The 18,416-nt window shown below is 38.3% G+C and overlaps 1 protein-coding gene across 1 annotated transcript in view; it reads left to right on the top strand.

The window, feature by feature from the left end:
- Positions 1-255: 255 nt before the first annotated feature.
- Positions 256-18,416, top strand: part of HGF (hepatocyte growth factor) — a 58,944-nt gene continuing 40,783 nt past the window's right edge. Inside the window, exons 1-4 of the mRNA XM_027711479.2 lie at positions 256-284; positions 849-1,008; positions 13,009-13,174; positions 17,870-17,982. Coding sequence (XP_027567280.1) covers positions 930-1,008; positions 13,009-13,174; positions 17,870-17,982 — 358 coding nt within the window. The 5' untranslated portion in view covers positions 256-284; positions 849-929. The remainder of the gene's footprint in view (positions 285-848; positions 1,009-13,008; positions 13,175-17,869; positions 17,983-18,416) is intronic.

The raw sequence follows: 18,416 nt of genomic DNA, 5'->3' as shown, positions 1-18,416 counted from the left end.
AACACTTGCATGTCATGAAGGCCGGTCTCATGACTTTAAACAGAAACCGATGTCATTGCTTCCATGAGGTTAAAATGAAGTGCAAGAGAAGAATTACAACGACTTTGCCTGCAACAGAAGGAAGGTCAGGCATTGCTTTGGACTGAAGTTTGTCTCCATGGAGCGATGCCAGCAGCTGATACTTGACCTTTAAGTTCCCCAGAGTTGCCACAATTTTGGGGAAGTGGCATTTGTCAGATGGCCAAAGAGGGTGATGGAAAGGCCAGGCTGGTGGCCAAGGACAGGTATGGGCAGGTCGGAGGAAAGGTGCTGGCCATGGGGTGGGAGAGTGCCACTGAAACAGCTATGGATGAGGATGCTGTCTGGGGATGAGGCCAAGGGGCAGGTGGAGAAAGTGGGACATAGTGAAGGGAAATGTCTGCGGGGAAGGAGAAGTTTGTTCTGGCTGCAGGAGAGATGGCAGTGGGGGCTGTGAGGCCAGGAAGGACTACGGGGTGCTCCGGGTAACGGTGCAGCAGGAGACACCAGCCCCGGGGCAAGAGCTGAGGGGCCCGACCCGGTTGCCCCTCCCGAGTCTCTAAGGGATGAAGGGAGGGTGGTGGGGAGGAAGAGGGAGGGAAAGATGAAGGGAGGGATGAGCCGGTGGAAGCCCTCTCCCTGGGCTGGTTGAGGGGCGGGAGGGAGGGGAGGCAGCTCCTGAGGAGGGGAGGAGGAGAAGAGGCAGAGAGGGGATGTTGTTAAACAGTTTCTTACCGTAAGAGGGAGTTGGGACCCAGATCTTTCCAGTTAATCACACAACAAACTTAGATCATCGCAATAAAAAGCTCGGCTCACTCTGCCTCCTCTAGTGACCGGCGGTGCACGGGGTCCCTCCGAGGAGCCATCTCCCTTTCTCCTCCCCGCCAGCCGCAGGTGGGGCCGCCAGCACCATGCGGGCCACCCACCTCCTGCCAGCCTTGCTGCTCCACCAGCTGCTGCTGCTGCTGCCCACCGCCATCCCCGCGGCAGGTCAGTGCTTCTATCACTTCGATAGCGAACCCCCCTGCGCCTCGCAACCGCATCACGTCCCCTCTCCCCCGCTCCGCCGGGGCAGGGAGGGTGCTCGGGGCGCACCCCGCAGGTGGGGTGGGAGAGCGGGCGGGGAGACCCCGCCGCCTCCAGCGCCCGGCAGCTCCCGGCAGCTCCACCTGCGCGGCCGGGCGGGGACGTGTGCGCCGTGCCCGCCCCACTCATCCCGATCCCGTGGAGCACAGCAGTGCGGGACGATGCGGGGGAGAGAGGAGCGGAGCGTGCGGTGGTCGGGACAAGCCGCGCTCCGGCCGCGAAGGGCGTCCACGGCAGCTCTGCGGGAGGCACCTCCCGTCCCGTCCCGTCCCGTCCCGTCCCGTCCCGTCCCGGGGTCTGCGGAGGAGCCGGAGCTCCCACCACAGCCTTCCCGCGTAAGCGGGGCGTGGGGCTCGCTCACAACGGGCAGACCTGGAATCCGGGAGAGAGGAGAAGGGAATCTCATCGTTGCCCAAAAGGTTCTCCCCGGCCGTTTTTAGGACACCACCATGTATCCTCAATTTCCAGGGGTAGAATGAGTGTTAAGTAACAGTAGTTGACAAGGAATGCCCCAAACGCAGGACAGTGCATTGCTGAAAGGGCATGTCCTTGCTGAAGTTCAGCAGCATGAACATGCTATTTCCAGACTGAAATACTTGTAATTTCATTAGATGTTCCCGATGAAATCCGGGAGGTGAAGGGGGGCAAGGAACAAACAATAAGTAATCAAGTGCTGGATGCTCTTTAGCTGAATTTCTTTCCTGAATTGTCCCCCTTGGACTGGATATCTGAAGAGCCAACTCTGTCCTTCTATTGGCCCTCTGGGAAGACGTTTAAGGAAAAAAAGTTTGTAAAGGTTTCTGCAAACCTTTCCTTCCTTCCGGCAACATTGTTAGGGTCAGACCTTTGCACAGACAGAAACAAAGGACAGGCACAAGAGGGAAAGAATTCTTTCAGGGAAAAAATCTGCCACGATTGTGCAGAGGAAGGACAGGGACATGTGGCAGCTGGGTCCTGGGGCAAGGTCTGAGGGCATCAGGCAGTGTGTATGGCAAGGAACGTCAATGGCCTCCAAGATATAACTACATTTTCTAGTAAAACAAAAAAAAATTGAAATAGGATTTCAAAGTGGAATATTTTCTGATGTGAGTGGGCAAGTCAAAAAAAGATTGGCAGCATCACATGCTGTAAAACCTGTTGTTTTCCCCCTACAAGTATGAGTGTGGCTCTGTAGGATGCTGAGCAATCTCACCATAGCCTCTGTGCTCAGTCTGCTCATTGAGGATATTGTTTTCACAGGCATTCTTAGCAGGTGACACAGAGATACAGACACTATGATACCACACTTTTCTCAACTCCTTTTCCACGTACATTTCAATTTCCATTTTTTTGGACATGCAACTTCTTTGAAAAGTGACGACTAGAGCTGGTTAGGAATTTTCTGAGATTTTTTTTTTTTTCATGGAAAATGCTGACACAAAAATTTTCACAAAAATAATTCCTGCTAAAGAGAAACTTTATTTGGTTTGTTTCTCTCAAATCATATGAGAGAGAAATATGCAGTAGGAGACATTCCCAATAGATTGTGGTACCTGCTGTTGAGAAACCCTTACCTGTGATAGAAACTCAACAACTGATGGGCTAGTTAGAAGGAAAAAACAAAATAAACACTGCAGACACATCCACACCCACAGTTTATTCCAGGAGCCAAAGATACAAAACTGGTTTATAGCCAAGCTCATAAGAAGCTTGGTCATGCTTTGCTCTCTTGATAGTCAGGATGATTTTCTTGAACAAGAGAAAGTCCTTGTTCTCCCTGACTGTAAGCTCTTGGCACTGGTCTGTAGTTTACCAAGCTCAATGAATATTTGATCTATCTAGTGTTCCAACAGGAGAGATTGAGACACAGCTTCTGTACTGCTTGTATCAGTGGGTTGTGCCCTTTCCAATGGGCTCTCCACAAAAGGAATGGATGGTCCATCCTGATGAAGAGAAAAGTTAGATTTCCAAATCATCAGCATTTTTCAGAGTAGAACTTGTTTTCTGGCCAACTTTCATAGCGACAGTTTCTTGGCAACTCCCCCTTTCTTAATTTTCCTCCCTCACCTGCCTAAATATTAATCAATCCTATTGTTTGCCTTATTGGCAAGAAAGATGACTTTTATCATGTGCTGCCATTGTGCTTACTTTGTTTTTAAAAATATGTGGTCTTCAACAAAAGTGTCTGGGTATTAACAATGTAAGCAAAGGAAAGTCGTGACATTTCTTTCTGAAAATACAGTGATTGCTTTCTAAGCAAACATATTATCTTTGTATGGGATGCTGATTTCTTTTTACTGAGATGTTTTTAACAAAGATTAAGATCTGCCTACCTATGATGATTTTTGTATATGAAAGACAAAGCTAAATTATGAAAATAGAATTTAAAAATAGGAAGAAAAGAGAAGTCTTTTGTTAATGTATGTCCATACTTCTTCTAGTGCTATTCTATCAAACCTGATTTCAAATGTACATAATTCTGAATATAGTTTCTTTTATGAATGGGTATTCTGGGTTTGGAATGCCATGCCCTAAGTTCTGTGCAAAGATAATGTCCTGTGTAACAGAAGTTGCTGACTGATACAGTTGGGTTATATTAATGGGTAAAGAAAAAAGAGGGTGAAGAAAACGCAAGAAATTTAAATGTCATCAAGCTGTCTACATTATCAGTTTCTGAGTTTCCTTTTAATATGTAAAAGATAAGACAGTGATTGAAGAAAGATAAATGTGCATGGTTCCTATAGAGTCCTTGCCTAGTCATTATCCATATTGTGTAAGTCTCTGTCACTTGCACAAAGAAATTAATATGTAGCTAATAACTTTATCAGGGAGTTTTATTTCTTGTTCAGATATTTTATAATCCAGTAGTCTTAGACAGTATCTCTTTAATAATGTTCATCTAGTGAAACTAAAAATTATTTTTTAATCAAAGCAACAAGTAGACTTGCATACTGCAGAGGAGTGAATTATAAAGTTTTATTTAAATTAAAGATATATTTTTTTCTGTGAAAAGACTGTCAGGCAAGTGTGTTTATTCTAATTTCTCAGCACTTTCTGTAGTTTGGATGATCTGAAGTAGTTGCTAATGAAGATGTGGGAGTTGCATTTAGTTCCGATATATAATTATTGCTTAAAAAAAATAAAATCAAATCCCATAGCCATAATCTATGTATGAATGTTGTGTATTCCTGTGGTTTGCATAGCTAAGTATGTTTTAAAAAATTAATGTGATTTATACTTTCCCATCCCAGCTGTAGATAATCATTATACTATATACTGTCAACAAAGCGAAATGACACTCTGCCAGTTGGAAGAGTGTATTCCTTCTGTTTAATGGAATCCTTTTGGTGCTCAGTGCCAGGGGCTGCTTGTTTTGCTCTCACATGTAATGCAGCACTTACCCTGCTTAACAGATTTTCTGTTTCTATTAATGCCATTTTCATAAGCAACATAGCAGGAGAATAGAGTTGAAAGACACGAGATTAAAAGGTTGCATAAAACTCTGGAAAATCGACCACTGAAGTCAAGGAAAGGAAAGCCTCTTATTGGAGGAGCTCATCTGTCATTATTGTAATACTTCAACTGAGGCCAGGGTTGGAAGGGAAATGTGCAGTCTCCCTCAGAGAACAAAATATCTCCCCTTTGGATCTTTATGCTGAACATTAGTTTGCCACTTAACCATTTCGAACTTTTCCAAGGAGATTTGAAAACAGGATAACTGGGCCTCTTGTTGAGTAAAAGCTTGATGTGGAGAAAAAACCATTGCCCTGAATGTTTTGCAATTTTTTGTACTGGATGAGTGTTGGAATTTCACTTTCTCCCCATCAGCATTGAGTTGGGGTGGAAGGGCAGAGGCTGGAAGGCAGCACAGAGGTAAGAATGGGTTGATCATAGAGGTGAGAAAGGATGGATCTCCATACTTACTTGGGAAGCATGAATAGTAGGAGAACTGGCATAATGCAAGCAATGTTTGAACCTTGCAGTGGGGAAGCGTGGCAGTTACAAAGAACTGGGAAGGTGTGAGGACATCCTCATTGTTTCCCCATCTTTTTCTGTAGGTTTTGTGACAGTGCCCTCAGAGGATGTAGAGCTGTTCCCAAATATAGTTAGTACCTACACATAAAGCAGCGCTGCAGCGAAGCAGAGCTGGGAACATGCTCCAGATTAGTCAAATGTGTTGGCAAAATCTAGCTGTAGGAGTTTTCAGTGGCTTGTGGGCCTCCACCCATGTTCTGTCTGATGAGCCCAGCCGTGCCTGGCAAGTCCTCATTGCTGCTGGCCCAGCTGGGGACTGGCTGCTCCCTCTGTCCCTGCTCAGCTCCAGCTCTTCCTATGACTGCCAGCCTTGGCCAGCAGCACCATTTTTATGTATACAACATGCAGCAAGGTCCTCATCACTCAGCACAGGGGCTGTTTTGCTGCCCTCAGTCATCTGTCATTCTTTGTTTTGCCCAAACCCCTGCCCTGCCTACTTGTTGTTTTCTCCTTCCCCCTCGCTCCATGCCTGGACATCCAGTGGCTGGGATACCATCACAAAGGAAGCGCAAAACCTTCTGGGTGCCTTGTAGGAGACACCAAATCTTGTGAAGATTGAGGAATGAAATGGGAAATGGTGGGGATTTAATTCTTGTGCACAGTGCATAAGAAGACAAATATTAGAAGGGGAAATCCTCTCAGTAATTTAGCCAGAGGTTAGATACAGCAAGTCAGAGTACAAACTGCAGCACATTTGTTTCTGCCAATAGGTCCCAGCATCCTGTAGAGTGGATAACCTTTTCTTGGAAGAGAAAGAGCTGTCCTTTTGCAGCTACCATCCAATTTTAGAATATACTATCAGTTGTTAACATTATCCTTAGCTCCTTGAGCTTTTATGTTGACTATAGGAGTGGGTTTCAAAGGCAGGACTTAGCAAAAACATGAAGTTCCCAGTAACATGGCAATCTTTGCAATTGCTAACAAGGGGGTGTGTGTGTGTGTGTGTGTGTGTGAGTGGTAATATGCAATGTAAAGCCAAAAAGAAATATCTTTTTCATGAATTTCCTGAATCTGCCTAACAACTACGTCCAGAGCCAATGTAAAAATAAGGAAATCATTATCTCAATATACATAGATATTATATGGATAGTCATATATATTTCAAACTCTTTCTAAAAATTGTAGATTTTTTTTTCCCATGAGGCTCTTTTGCCAAGAAAATTTCAGGAGTTAAAATATTCACGTCATTCTCCAGGTACCTTTCTGATAAACTTTAGTTGTGACAAGCTAGAAATGGCTCCTTGGACAGCTGTTTTTATTTTGGTGACTTTCCATCTACACAGATGACTGCAGATTTTGTGGGTATGGTTGCTAAACTTCTTTCATGACAAATTATTGTCTTACATAAATAACCGCATTAAACTTAATCTGGCATCTAAGTCTATCCAATCTACAAAGTTCTTTTCTTGGGCACAATAAAGATTGTTTTAGTTTCTCATTATGTTGGTCTGCTTTTCTTCCTTTTTTTTTTTTTTTTATCCCAAATGAGAAGTCATTTGGAAAAGGTGTTCGCTTTGCATTCCAGCCAGGAATCCGGACACTTCTGATACTGAAACAGACACAAGGAAAAGTCAAAGTAAATGAAAGCAAGTTAAAAGTGTTGAGCATTAAGCCTTTTTTCCAGAGTGAGCCTGTTAGGACTTGATTTATGAGGCAAAATTACCTTGAATGTATTTGTTCAAAGAGTTCTAACTGTTCACATAGATAACAATACTTTGTTGACTCTTAATGATCTTAGTATCAACATTCACCTTTAACATGTTTTCTTTTATTACAGTAATACTGTGGTATCTGAAAGCATTTAGTAAGAACTATTTTCACCATCTGGTCAAGTTTGCGTTTGTTGTTTTTTAATTTTTTTCTTAATGGAGCCAGTATTTATGCTATCATACTGAGGTGTGCACCAGTATTCAATTTACCTTTGATGTTTTGTATCCTTTGAAAAGCATTGTCTTGGAAATACTTTATTGAATTTAGTTAAAAGTATCCCTTGTATTGTATTTTATAAACAAATTAAACACCTCACTGTATTTATATACTGTTCAGCCTATACATGACAGCAATGGTTGCTTTATTTCAAACCCTACTCATTGATTTTTCTCCTCATGGAATTTTGCCAAATGCTGTTTTGTGCATATAAACATACTTTAATTTTAATTCCATAATAAATTTACCCTGTTTGTACCCAGGTAAGCATTCAGCTTTGATATATCTGTCACTGGGATAATGCATGTTTTTGCAGATTTTTTTCTTTTCACATTTTATTTGCTTGTTTGGGTTTTTTTTTCCCATTCAGATACATACTTATTAATATAAATTGCCATGTAATTTTTGTCAAGTACAGTGTTCTCTGATAAAATGTTTGATATGTTTATTGGGTTGGACTGGGCTTTCCTACATTCATTTCACATGTGTTTAGGGTTGGGTAATTTTTATTTTCTTGTTTTTTCCTTGAAGGTCTTTCATACAATGGTAGATTTCTAATTTCCCACCCTTCTCCTCCCAAGTTTTAAATCACATGAAATTCATCTCTCAAAATTTGTTTTTTTTCCTAACTCATTGGGGAAATCCAGTTTACTTTGGCTTGAAGTGATGATTGTTTGCAAAATTAATTTAATAGCTAATCTCATTTTAACATTCTGACCTGTTTATCAATTATAACACAAATAATTCAATCTCTAATTAGTCCATCTGTTAAATGCTCAAGGTCAAGTGACTTCATTTCATTACAAACATAGCACAAAATATTAAACAGAGATCTAAAATGCCAATTGATACTAAAGAAAGAGGCTATATCTGTTTTATATTTTTGAAATAATTGTGTCAATTTATGTGACCATTTTTCTTCACTGGAATATATTTTGAATCTTTAGCTTCTTCCTGCACAGAGCATGGACAATTTCCCTCTTTTGAATTTTTCTCCCCATGCCATCTTATTTTGTATTTCATCCTCCATTTGGAAGGACTGCAGTTGATTCCTGCAGTTCTTTGACAGCATCTACTAGCCTAAGAAGTTCAAGTATCTTAATTTTCTTGATTTGTTTTATTTTCCCATAGATTTAGTTTGTCTCTGAAAAACATGAAAAACAATGGTGCCGTTGTGTGTGTCCGTACTCTTTTCACAACTGGAAGTTATAAAAGGTCTTTATCTGTGGTATGAAGACCTATATCCAGCTTATTTGTATCAAAAAATGTGATCATAAGAAATAAACTAATTCATTATCCCACACAGTTGAAAATTTACCACAACAAAGCAAATAACTACTTAATAAATGCTCAAGTTCTGCAAGTCTAAACAAATGGAATAGGGAAATAAAACTGAATCCCAAACCATCAAGTTTTCATTAAGAATCTCAATTTAAACATAAAAATTTAATTTAAATGTATTTATCTTCACATTTGGAAAATCTAGTGTCTGTGTTTGTTCTATATAATCAAGTGGGATGCAAAATTTGAAAGAAACTAAAGGAATAAACTTTCTCACACTATCAGGAGACTACACAATGTGTTTCTTTAAGAAAGTACTAACTTTTGCACATACTGGAGTGAAACTTGGAAACCCAGGAAGCTGACATGCCAAATGCATCATATCTGTTATTTAATAAAAGCTTTGTAGAATCTGTGACAAGTCCATAGAAGCAGAGATTTTTCTAGGGGATGCAGCCAGTATGCTCCAGTTGTACTCTGTAAGATCATAACTTTGAAGCCTAAAATATACATCTACATTAGAAAAAGCTGGACTGATGGAGGAAGGAGAAAGGGATTACCAACTAAGTAGATAAAGTCAGATAGTCTCCTTGTAAAACTTTGTTGTGCAGAAAAAACAAGTAGTGTTTTAATCTCATTATAATGGACAAAGGTGATCCTTGGGCCTGTTGGCATCCTGTATGTTATTTTGATTACCACAACAATGATATTGTATTTGCTATATTAGGTTTTTTACTACTAAGTAGGTAATGAAAAACAAAAAATCCTTTTCTGTGGCAGACTAAGACTTCTATTTGTTCAAGTTCAAACTTGTATTTGAACTCTAAATGACCTGAAACTAGATTTATACTGAATTTCTTGACTCTCATATAGCTCAGTATCAGATCTGTTGTATTCTGTGAAGTGTGAATTTTAATTTGAGACACAGAACATAATCTGGCAATTTCAGGGCTGAGTGATGTGGTGGTGTGGGAGCTCAAAGCCCTTTTTGGTGTGGGACACAAGGCCAGAAGAGAAAAAAGAAGCTACTTTGCTGCCATTTTCCCATTGGCCCAATGATTAGAGAATATCTGGAGAGCAGAAGAGATAAAAATGCAAACAGCTTTGCAGATTCAAATCTACTTCTCTTGCTAATCAAGAAAGTGTCTTAATTTCTAAGATACTGCATATTATTGTGTCCGTTACTTTCAGTTCTCTGTGTTACTGGTTCTGTTTTGTATAAATATACTTAACCTCGTAGTTAAGTAGCTTCTAGCATACAGGCACTGCAAACTCCTGATAAGTTTTCTTACAAAAATGTTGCAGAATGACAGTTTTCTTTATCTCTGACTATTGATTTGGCGTGGTCTGGAATTACCCCAAGAAAAGCTATTGTTGGAAATCTTTTCCCCCAGGTGCATTATAGTTTGAGCAGTCTCAGTCAATAATTCTTATCTGAGAAGACTGTACAGAAACCTCACTTGAAAATGTAGAAAGGGAACCCAAAGGTGAGTTCTCGCATCTCCCAGGCAAATGTCTTTGCCTGTGAGGAACCTTTTTTCTTAAGCAAATATTTGAAACCTTTTATGAAAATGGGAGAGCTCCAGCAGGGAGACTGTGGAAATCCCAAATGAGATTGTGGAACACTTGTCCAGTGCTGCATCCTACTAGAGCAAATGTGGCAGTTTCCATTTCCTTGGGTACTGACTGAGCTCTTGTCTTTTCTGTTCAACTTCATGTTTAGAAATAGAAAAGGGCACTGCTCTCACCTTTTTGAGGGTTTTTATAAGTTGACTGAAGAAATATTTTGAGTTAGTGGTTGTTTCTGTTGAAGAAAAAAATGTTGGTTTCATATTTGACTGGATTCCTTTGTGTCTGAATCAGCTGCTATTATTTTCAAATTTAAGTGGAATGTCAGACTTTCTCAGTAATATGATATTCAACTACAAGAAACATCAGAGGACATGGCCCACAAAATAGGTGAAAGTCTCGATTAATCAAAGTCTAGGAAACTGAAATGAATGACAATCACAAATCAGGAACATTAGTTATAGCATATTGCATGCTAATCTTTAATGTAGAGCATGTCTAAGACACTATTTGATTGAACATTTTAATAATAAAAGCACCTAATTTGACACAAAAAGGCTATTATTTTTATATAGTTTGTTGTGAGAGTTGTAAAAGTCGTGCTTTGCATTATTCTGATGTTTCTAACAGTTACACCACAGATGCACTTGGCCCTTTGCCTTTTGGATTATAGGCAAGACATAGAATGTTGTTGTTTGAAAGCTAAAGTAAATCAGGCTGTTATGAATTGCTAAATGCAAGATCAAACCCATAATCCTCTTTGGACAACTGCTAAGAAAAGATGGGAAAAAAAAAGCAGAACTATGAACTGTGTTTTTCAGGCAGAACGGAATTTCTTGATTTTTAAAATAATTTTCTTGCATGTTAGCTGGTGAGTTTAAGAAGCTGTTATCATTGGGAATTAAGATAATGATGCTTATCAGTAGATGGGAAATGTTAACATCAGCAACTGGAAGAAAATACTTTCATATTTCTATACAGATTCTTACCACCATTTGACATAAAAATCTTGGCTGAGAGAACATAGAACTAACAAGTATGTCTTGGAAGATAATAGATTGAGAAATATACCACGAAAGCTTTATAGAAGATTTGTTTTTCTGTGACTGACTTAAAGGGCAAATGTAATCTTTTTTGCAGCACTTTGCCTCTATCACTGGTACAGTAAAAAATAAAGCAGCTTCAGTGTGGACACAACAGTTTCTAGTAACAGGAGGCTGATCCTTATGGTGAGAATTTCCCTAAGCATAGTGATTCATTTTTGGTGCATGTGTACTGCACAAATAGAAGACTGAAAATGCTTAAGAGAGCTGATATGAGTCCCTAACACAATGCCAAAATTATTAGCATTTGATCTTTTCATCAAAAGCTTCTTCATATAATAATAACAACATGGATTTGAAGAAAAAAATCTTTTTTTCTTAATTTTTTTTCTGATTGGAATTAAAAATATGAGTATTAGATGCTGGGGAATAGCATAGCTTGCCTTCATCAGTTCAAAAAGAAAGACTAGGATGAGGTGAAGATTATTTTATAAGGACAGTGTAGTATAGATATTCTAATCCTCATATTTTTTTTTTTAAAAACTGAAGCTTGATGAGATCTGATTTCAATGTCTTTAGAGTATTTCTAGGTGTCTTAGGCATAACTCACCACTGAGAGGTGTGATTTAGCTGCATCAAGTGAAAATATGAACTCAATGATCAGGATGGAAGTTTTGCAAAGGGAACACCCTTAAGCCCTCTTTGGCTTTACAGTATGTGGAGCTGTCAGTAACTCCTCCAGAGCCTCAGCTATTGCACTTTACAGTTATTCTGAGCTTCTGCAAAATGCACTAAGCAAAAAATTCACTGACCTAAGTGCACTCTGCACTTACATGAGGAACTATGTATTCAGGATAACAGAACACTAGGCTGAGGTTTTATATATTTGGAAAACTCTGGCAAAATGTAATGAATTACACCTGAGTATTTGTGTTCCATTATTGTTGTAGATTCTGTTGAGAAAAATGAAAGGACATCTGTGAATACAGTTACAGGGAAATAAGTTATGGAAAATACTATTATCTACTTTGTAAACTGAGGAGGAATTTATTCACCTAACCTTACCTGAGTTAGCCATCTAGTCCAAAAAGATCATCTGGGATCATTGAGTGAAATAGGAAAATCAGATCCAAGCCAATTTATCCTCCCTATGTTACTCATCTGACAGAGACAATTACTCTCCAGACGTACTTATCTGCCTTCACGGATGATGGAGCAGCCTACACTGGCAGGTTGAATTTTATGGAATGCAAAGTAAAAGTATAAATAAATATTGGGAAAATTCTGGGGTTTTCTTGCAAATATCAAAGATCATTCCTCTTACACTTTAGCCAAGCATCTCCAGCCAATCTTCCTCGCTTCATTTTATACCTTTTCCTCTGGGCCTTTCAACAGAGACATGGAAACCAGATCAGTGCGTTCACTTTTGCAGGAATGTTTGCAACACTGCAGACTTTCCATGCTACAGCCTCTGTTTGACCTCCTAATCTTTTCTGTAAGCTAACAACTGAAGTTCAGTCGCACTTAAACTGGACACAACACTCACCCTGAGACTTCACTGGAGCAGAGAGAGGACAAATGATTATTTTGTGTCACTTCCAAAATCCACTTCTTTTCACTATTTGTGATAAACTTACTCTTCTAATAACAGTTTATCACATTCAGCTAGTGATAATATTTTTCACTTGAGTTTTTCATGGAAATATTTACAAGATTTCTGATTATTATCAGACATATTTTGGGGGGTCTGAAAAAAATTTAAAAAGAGTGAAAAACTTTCCTCTTACCCTTTTACAGCGTTATACAAATATTTATTTAAAATTAGTTTTGTTAAAATTCCTACTATTTCTGGTTTTAAGGATGGAGATCATCTAAAGTAATCAATTCTTCTTCAGTAATTCCTTTTACCTTATTTTTATGAAATTCTCTATGCTTTAGGTACTAAACGAAGATCCTATAATTCCTTTTAAATGTTGTCCATATCCAATGCCAACTTTAATGTCAGCACTCTCTTTACAGCGTTTTTTTGCTTGTATCTTTTGTTAATTTTTTTTCTTTGCTTCTTTTTTAGAGGGTAAAGGAAAAAGGAGAAATCCTCTTCATGACTTCAAAAAGACAGGAGAGTTGATGCTCATTAAAGTAAACAAAACACTGGAAGTAAAAACTAAGCTGTTAAATACCACTGAGCAATGTGCCAAGAGATGCAGCAGGAACAAGGGCCTCTCGTTCACTTGCAAGTAAGTTATGTATCTCTTTTATTTATTTCTTTCCCTAATGAAACATATATAAAAACCTTTGACCAAAGGTGTTTCTGTAATTGTCATCAGTGGTAGCTTGTATCTGGAACAACCTTAAGATTGTGATTTTTGACTTCAGTGATGTTGTTCTACCTGTCCAGAGAGTGTCAGTCTTTTCTGAAGCTTTATATGAGTTATCTGTCTTAACTTGTCCAGTCTCTGATCTTTTCCATAACATAGCTTAAATAATGTACTCATGTTAAGATGTGGATGACTTGGGCTGTGCTGTAGAGGTCGGTGAACATTTCTGAGATTTTTATGTCTCTTATAAAATGGTTATTGTCACACATCACAGCTGCAGTATTTCAGCACCACTTCAGACCATACTCTGCTTTCATTCTTTGCACATTACTCCTGCTGCAACCAATGAGAACCTCACACATGGAGCACAGATACATGCACTGCTGAAGTTGACTGGCAAGCACTGCAAAACTGATACAATGGAATCAAACCTTCTGGGCTGTGGATAGCTATCCTTCAGCATCTGTCGTCTCTTAGAAACACATCATGCAGCTGATTACTTGTCTGCCTCGTACATATCCTCTACTATTTTTTGGAACAAATCACTATTATTTTTCTGACGTGTTAGATTTAAAAGATCCCCTTGGCCTCACTTAGTCTGGACCATTAGCAATAAATGAAAGACCATGAATGCAGTAGAATCTTGGAGAGAATGGATGACTTCTATACTAGTCAATACCTGCCTAAATGTGAGCCTGAATTTGAGACATAAAAAAGTTTTAACAATTGCTACAAACGAAAGCTAGAACAAATATAACAAAAACTCCTTGGCAGAAAAGGTTCTCCACTGTGATTTAATTCTTCTGTAAGCCTTTAATCCCAGTGTTGCAAGATCTAGTTAGTATTGTTCTGTACTTTGATTATTTATATATGTAAACAATGAACAGAGTTTACTTTTTTCTGATAGAAAATATTTTCCAGGCACTAATATTTTTCACATGGTGCAAGCCACTCCTTTTCTTATTGGCAGAGCTTCCACTGCTGTTATTGCCAAGGGAATCAGGTTATATTCAATAGAGCGAGACATCCTTGAGTTCTGATGGTTAGCAGTGAGGAGTATTATAAAATTAGGTTTCACAGTATAAAATAAATTCTGAATAATGCAAACAAACAACAATTCTATATTCCAACATCAGTTTAGGAAAATTACCTCAAGCTAGTTGTGGCTGCTCAGGGTGGTATCTTTTGTGTTCTGAACAGAAAAGGTAAGTTAATGTATTTGTCTATTCTATTTTACATTAATATTAATCTATATTCTCTCTGAATTGTTAAAATGTTCTCAGTTATTGTAGATTTTTTTTTCTATTGGGACAGTGTCTGATGGATTTCTTAAGGGGCAAATTCTCCCTGGCTTAATCAGTCAATACAGTGACATAGAGGAGCCATGAGGGACTTTGAGAACACAACTGGAAAATTTGTGCTCACAGATATCAGAATCACAATCTGTCATGCAATTACTTCATACTGAATATGAAAAAGAACTACAAATCTGACGACTCATTCTCTGAATGCCCTATTTTTCCTTCCATATTTTTAGCAAGGAAGCAGTGTAGGTGATCAGGTCTTGTCTTACTACTGTTATGCTGCAGAGCAAGTGGGATTTTCTTTTCCGGGATCTTGGAACATCCTTGTGGTTTTCCCTTTGACCGCAGAGGAGTCCCACTGTAGTGTGTACAGTTCTTTGATGCTACTGTAAACACACATTTGACATGTGTTCCCTTTTGAAGGACAAGTTATTACTAATGTTTTCCTTTTATTCCTAGGATCATAGTCTTTAATTTCATACCAGCACATGATTACTACAAGGTGAAATTTGTTACCAACTAAAATGAAAGCAAACTAGTTTACTGCTTGCTGAGGGAGCATTCTAAAATAAGAAGAGAAGTAACACAAAATAACGTTTTAAATATTTGAAATATAAGACTTGGATTTTCCTTTGTTTGTTGACGTTTTCATGGCTTGTATCTCATACTCTATACCCATGTAGCAGTTCTCCATCGTCTGGGCCACAGCACTGATATTTTATTTTCTGGATGCAAACTCAATTTATTTAAGCATTATTAACCAATAAAAAGGAATTATTTTTTAATATAATTGTGACAATAGCACTGGGAGCAGCAACATCTGAGTCTGTGCACTGTGAGATACACAAGCAGAAAGAAGATTAAGTTTCTTTTCTGCCAGAAAGTGGTAAAGAAGAAGATTTCAGGCACTACAGCCTATTAAAGGATCAACCACTCTTTATTTTCTGGAGAAAAAAAATAAGACAATTTTTGATTCCTTTGTTATAAGTTTCTGTATCACTTGCAAGTAAATTTTGAGTATTATATCAGTTAATAATTAATCCTTGCTGGTTTTATCTCTGACACGTTTTTGTTGGAACTAATATATGTCACTTTTCAGAACAGATGTTTCCTCTGTTCCCTTGCTCTCATGCTTGCACAGATCTTGTTCTGTCCAACTGAGTTACAAGATCCTTATCTAGACTTGTTTCTTTTTTATAACATTATTCCTAAAACCTTCCATTAAAGAACTCCTTAGATTAATTTGCATTGTCATTTTAACTTCATAAATCTCTGTGCATCTTTTTCTGCCATCTCAATCAGCTTTATCAACCTGCTGCTGCTAAGCTCTTCTATTCCTGAGTTTCATCACCCTTTGCAGTCCATATTCCCATTGTTTTCTTTCAGTAATCTTTGCAGGTTTTCCCACTACATTTAGTATGGAGGAGAAAAAGATAATGTAGTTACTATTTTATTATCTATGCAGGTGACTTTTGCAGGTATGTCCCTTTCTTAGCGACAAAGTCATCCCTGTCTCATCCTTTGTTATCTGCTTGGAGTTTCTGCATTTACAAAGGAAGGGATTCTAGTATAGATCACAGAATTTCAGTACCTGATGAGAAAATCTACGGACTATCTCAGTACAAAGAGCAACAAGAAAAAATGGTTGTGATCATCAGTATCAGTAGAAGAAAGTCCAAGAATTTTCTCAAATATGTTGACTTTGGAAGCATAAAAAATCTCCAGATTTGGGTCCAAGAAAAGATTGTTAGAAACTTTTATGTGCAGAAGTGATTGAAGCCAAACTGGAAAGAAACCAAAAGGCAACTGAAAGGCAAAAACTGAAAGAACTGTTTGTAAACAGTGCATTCTGCATTCCCACTTTAAGAGGGAGGAGTGGAAAGGAGAATGTAATCTGAAAGGCAGGAAAGGTCAAGGATATTTTTGTGAAGATGGAGTTAGAGGCACTTGGATATGCTCATATTTGAGAATCAGCCAGAAGAGAACAGAAGGTTTCACAAGGGCAGAAGGATGAAGGTTAGCAGGTTGGAAACATTTGGAGTCAACAGAGTAGAGAGAGCAGTTGGATGAAAAATCTGTTTGGTGATGGAAACGATAATGAAGATGTTTGAAAGAGAGAAGACTGGGGAGATTGGATTGGATCGTGCAATATTTTTAAGCGAAACCAGCAAGATCTCACACAAGAAAGCTTGTATGGTAAATTAAATGGAGATCAGTTTTTTGTTGAGGGATGCAGTGCTCAGGAATATGGCACAGTCAAAGTATGGGTGAAGTGTAAGAAATCTGTGTGTCTTTTCAGTATTATCAAGTAGTGATAAAATGCCTTCTCAGATCAGAATAAAATATCTCAGAAGGTATGGGATGACTGACAGAAATGTAGATTTTGTGGTAGGCTAGAGGTAATAGTATGATGTCCATGATTTGTTATTTTGTTCTAATGAAAAAAGTTAAGGAAAAAACACCTGTGGGGTTTTTTCTGTCTTATTTTTCTATCCTTATTGGAATAATTGTTGCCCCCTCCAAGGCAGTCAATTATGTTCTTAAAATCTTTCAAAACATTTTACCTACACTTAAAGTCTATCTTTTCAAAATGATGTTAAGAAAAAAAGTCTGCATTTTGCATTTCAAATATTGAAAGAAGGTGTTTTTACTCTTCTGATTTCTACTTGTCTTTCTTGCCCTCCCCTCAACCCAGTGAATTCAGCATACATTGTGCTCTATCCTTGAAAGCAGCTAAAATAAGAGAAAAGAAGAAAACAAAAGCAAGGCAAGGACAAACTGTAGATACACTATCACAGTTTAGTTTATTCATAAAAATAAAAAGAATCTTGTTTTTAAGCAGCTCTGTTGATCTAGTTAAGAAACAGATTTCTTGCTCTTGAATTTTCCTCAAGCCACTAGTGTGAGATATGGAACTATTTCAGAGCCATATTGTAAGCATAGTAAAAAAGGATATTTTAGAGTCTTCCTTTTTTTTTTTTTTTTTTCCCAGAAAGCAACATAACTGGGGACACATATGCTGTCTCAGTCACATTTATCTCACTTTTAAAATAAAGATCTTTAATGACAAGGGAACTCTTAGATTAGTGTGAACAACTAAGCTGGTATTTAATGTAATGGCCACATCAATTTAATTTCTTTGTTTCTTTGCTCTTGTCAGCAGAGTTGTGGGTTTAAATAGTAATTTGGACTGTTTCTCTGATTTTCCCAGTAAAAATAAATCTGATGTCATTGCATGCTCTTTGGCAGGCCATGTGTCATTATTATAAACCACACAGAGATTTTTTTCTCATCCAGATTTTCTTTTCAGGGCCTTTGCTTATGACAGAGTTACAAAACGGTGCCATTGGTTATCCTTCAACAGCTTGACAAATGGTGTGAGAAAGAAGCAAGACCATGCGTTTGATCTGTATGAAAAGAAGGGTAACTGATTTATTTACTGATTTTGTTTTTCCAGCAATGAAAGGAGAAAAGAACCCCTGAGGTCAGTCAGTGATTTTTGACTGTAGGAACATCCTGGGCAAGGGACAGTTCTATGAATTTTGAAAGTTGCATTTTACAGTTTTATTTACACATATCCTGAGTTTGTTGTCATGTTAGTTCCTCTACATACTTGATCAGTTTTCCAACGTACATATTTGCCTACCATCATACGTACTAACCTGAATGGTTACTTCATCTTACTACTTAAAAGCTCAGCTGTATGTTAACATTTTTGACTTAATATTGTTCCTATTCACCTCATTAATGAGTGGGAGACTTAAGTCATCAGACTTAAAGAGTTTTGTTCAATCAGACATGTTGGAAACATTTTCAGGAGAGTTTTTTAAGTCAGTTAGTGATCAGTATTTTGGAAA

Source organism: Pipra filicauda, unplaced genomic scaffold (assembly GCF_003945595.2).
Source record: "Pipra filicauda isolate LSUMZ 115617 unplaced genomic scaffold, ASM394559v2 scaffold101_size5749837_pilon, whole genome shotgun sequence".
Classification (NCBI taxonomy): Eukaryota; Metazoa; Chordata; class Aves; order Passeriformes; family Pipridae; genus Pipra; species Pipra filicauda.
This window is presented reverse-complemented; position numbering and strand designations above follow the sequence as displayed.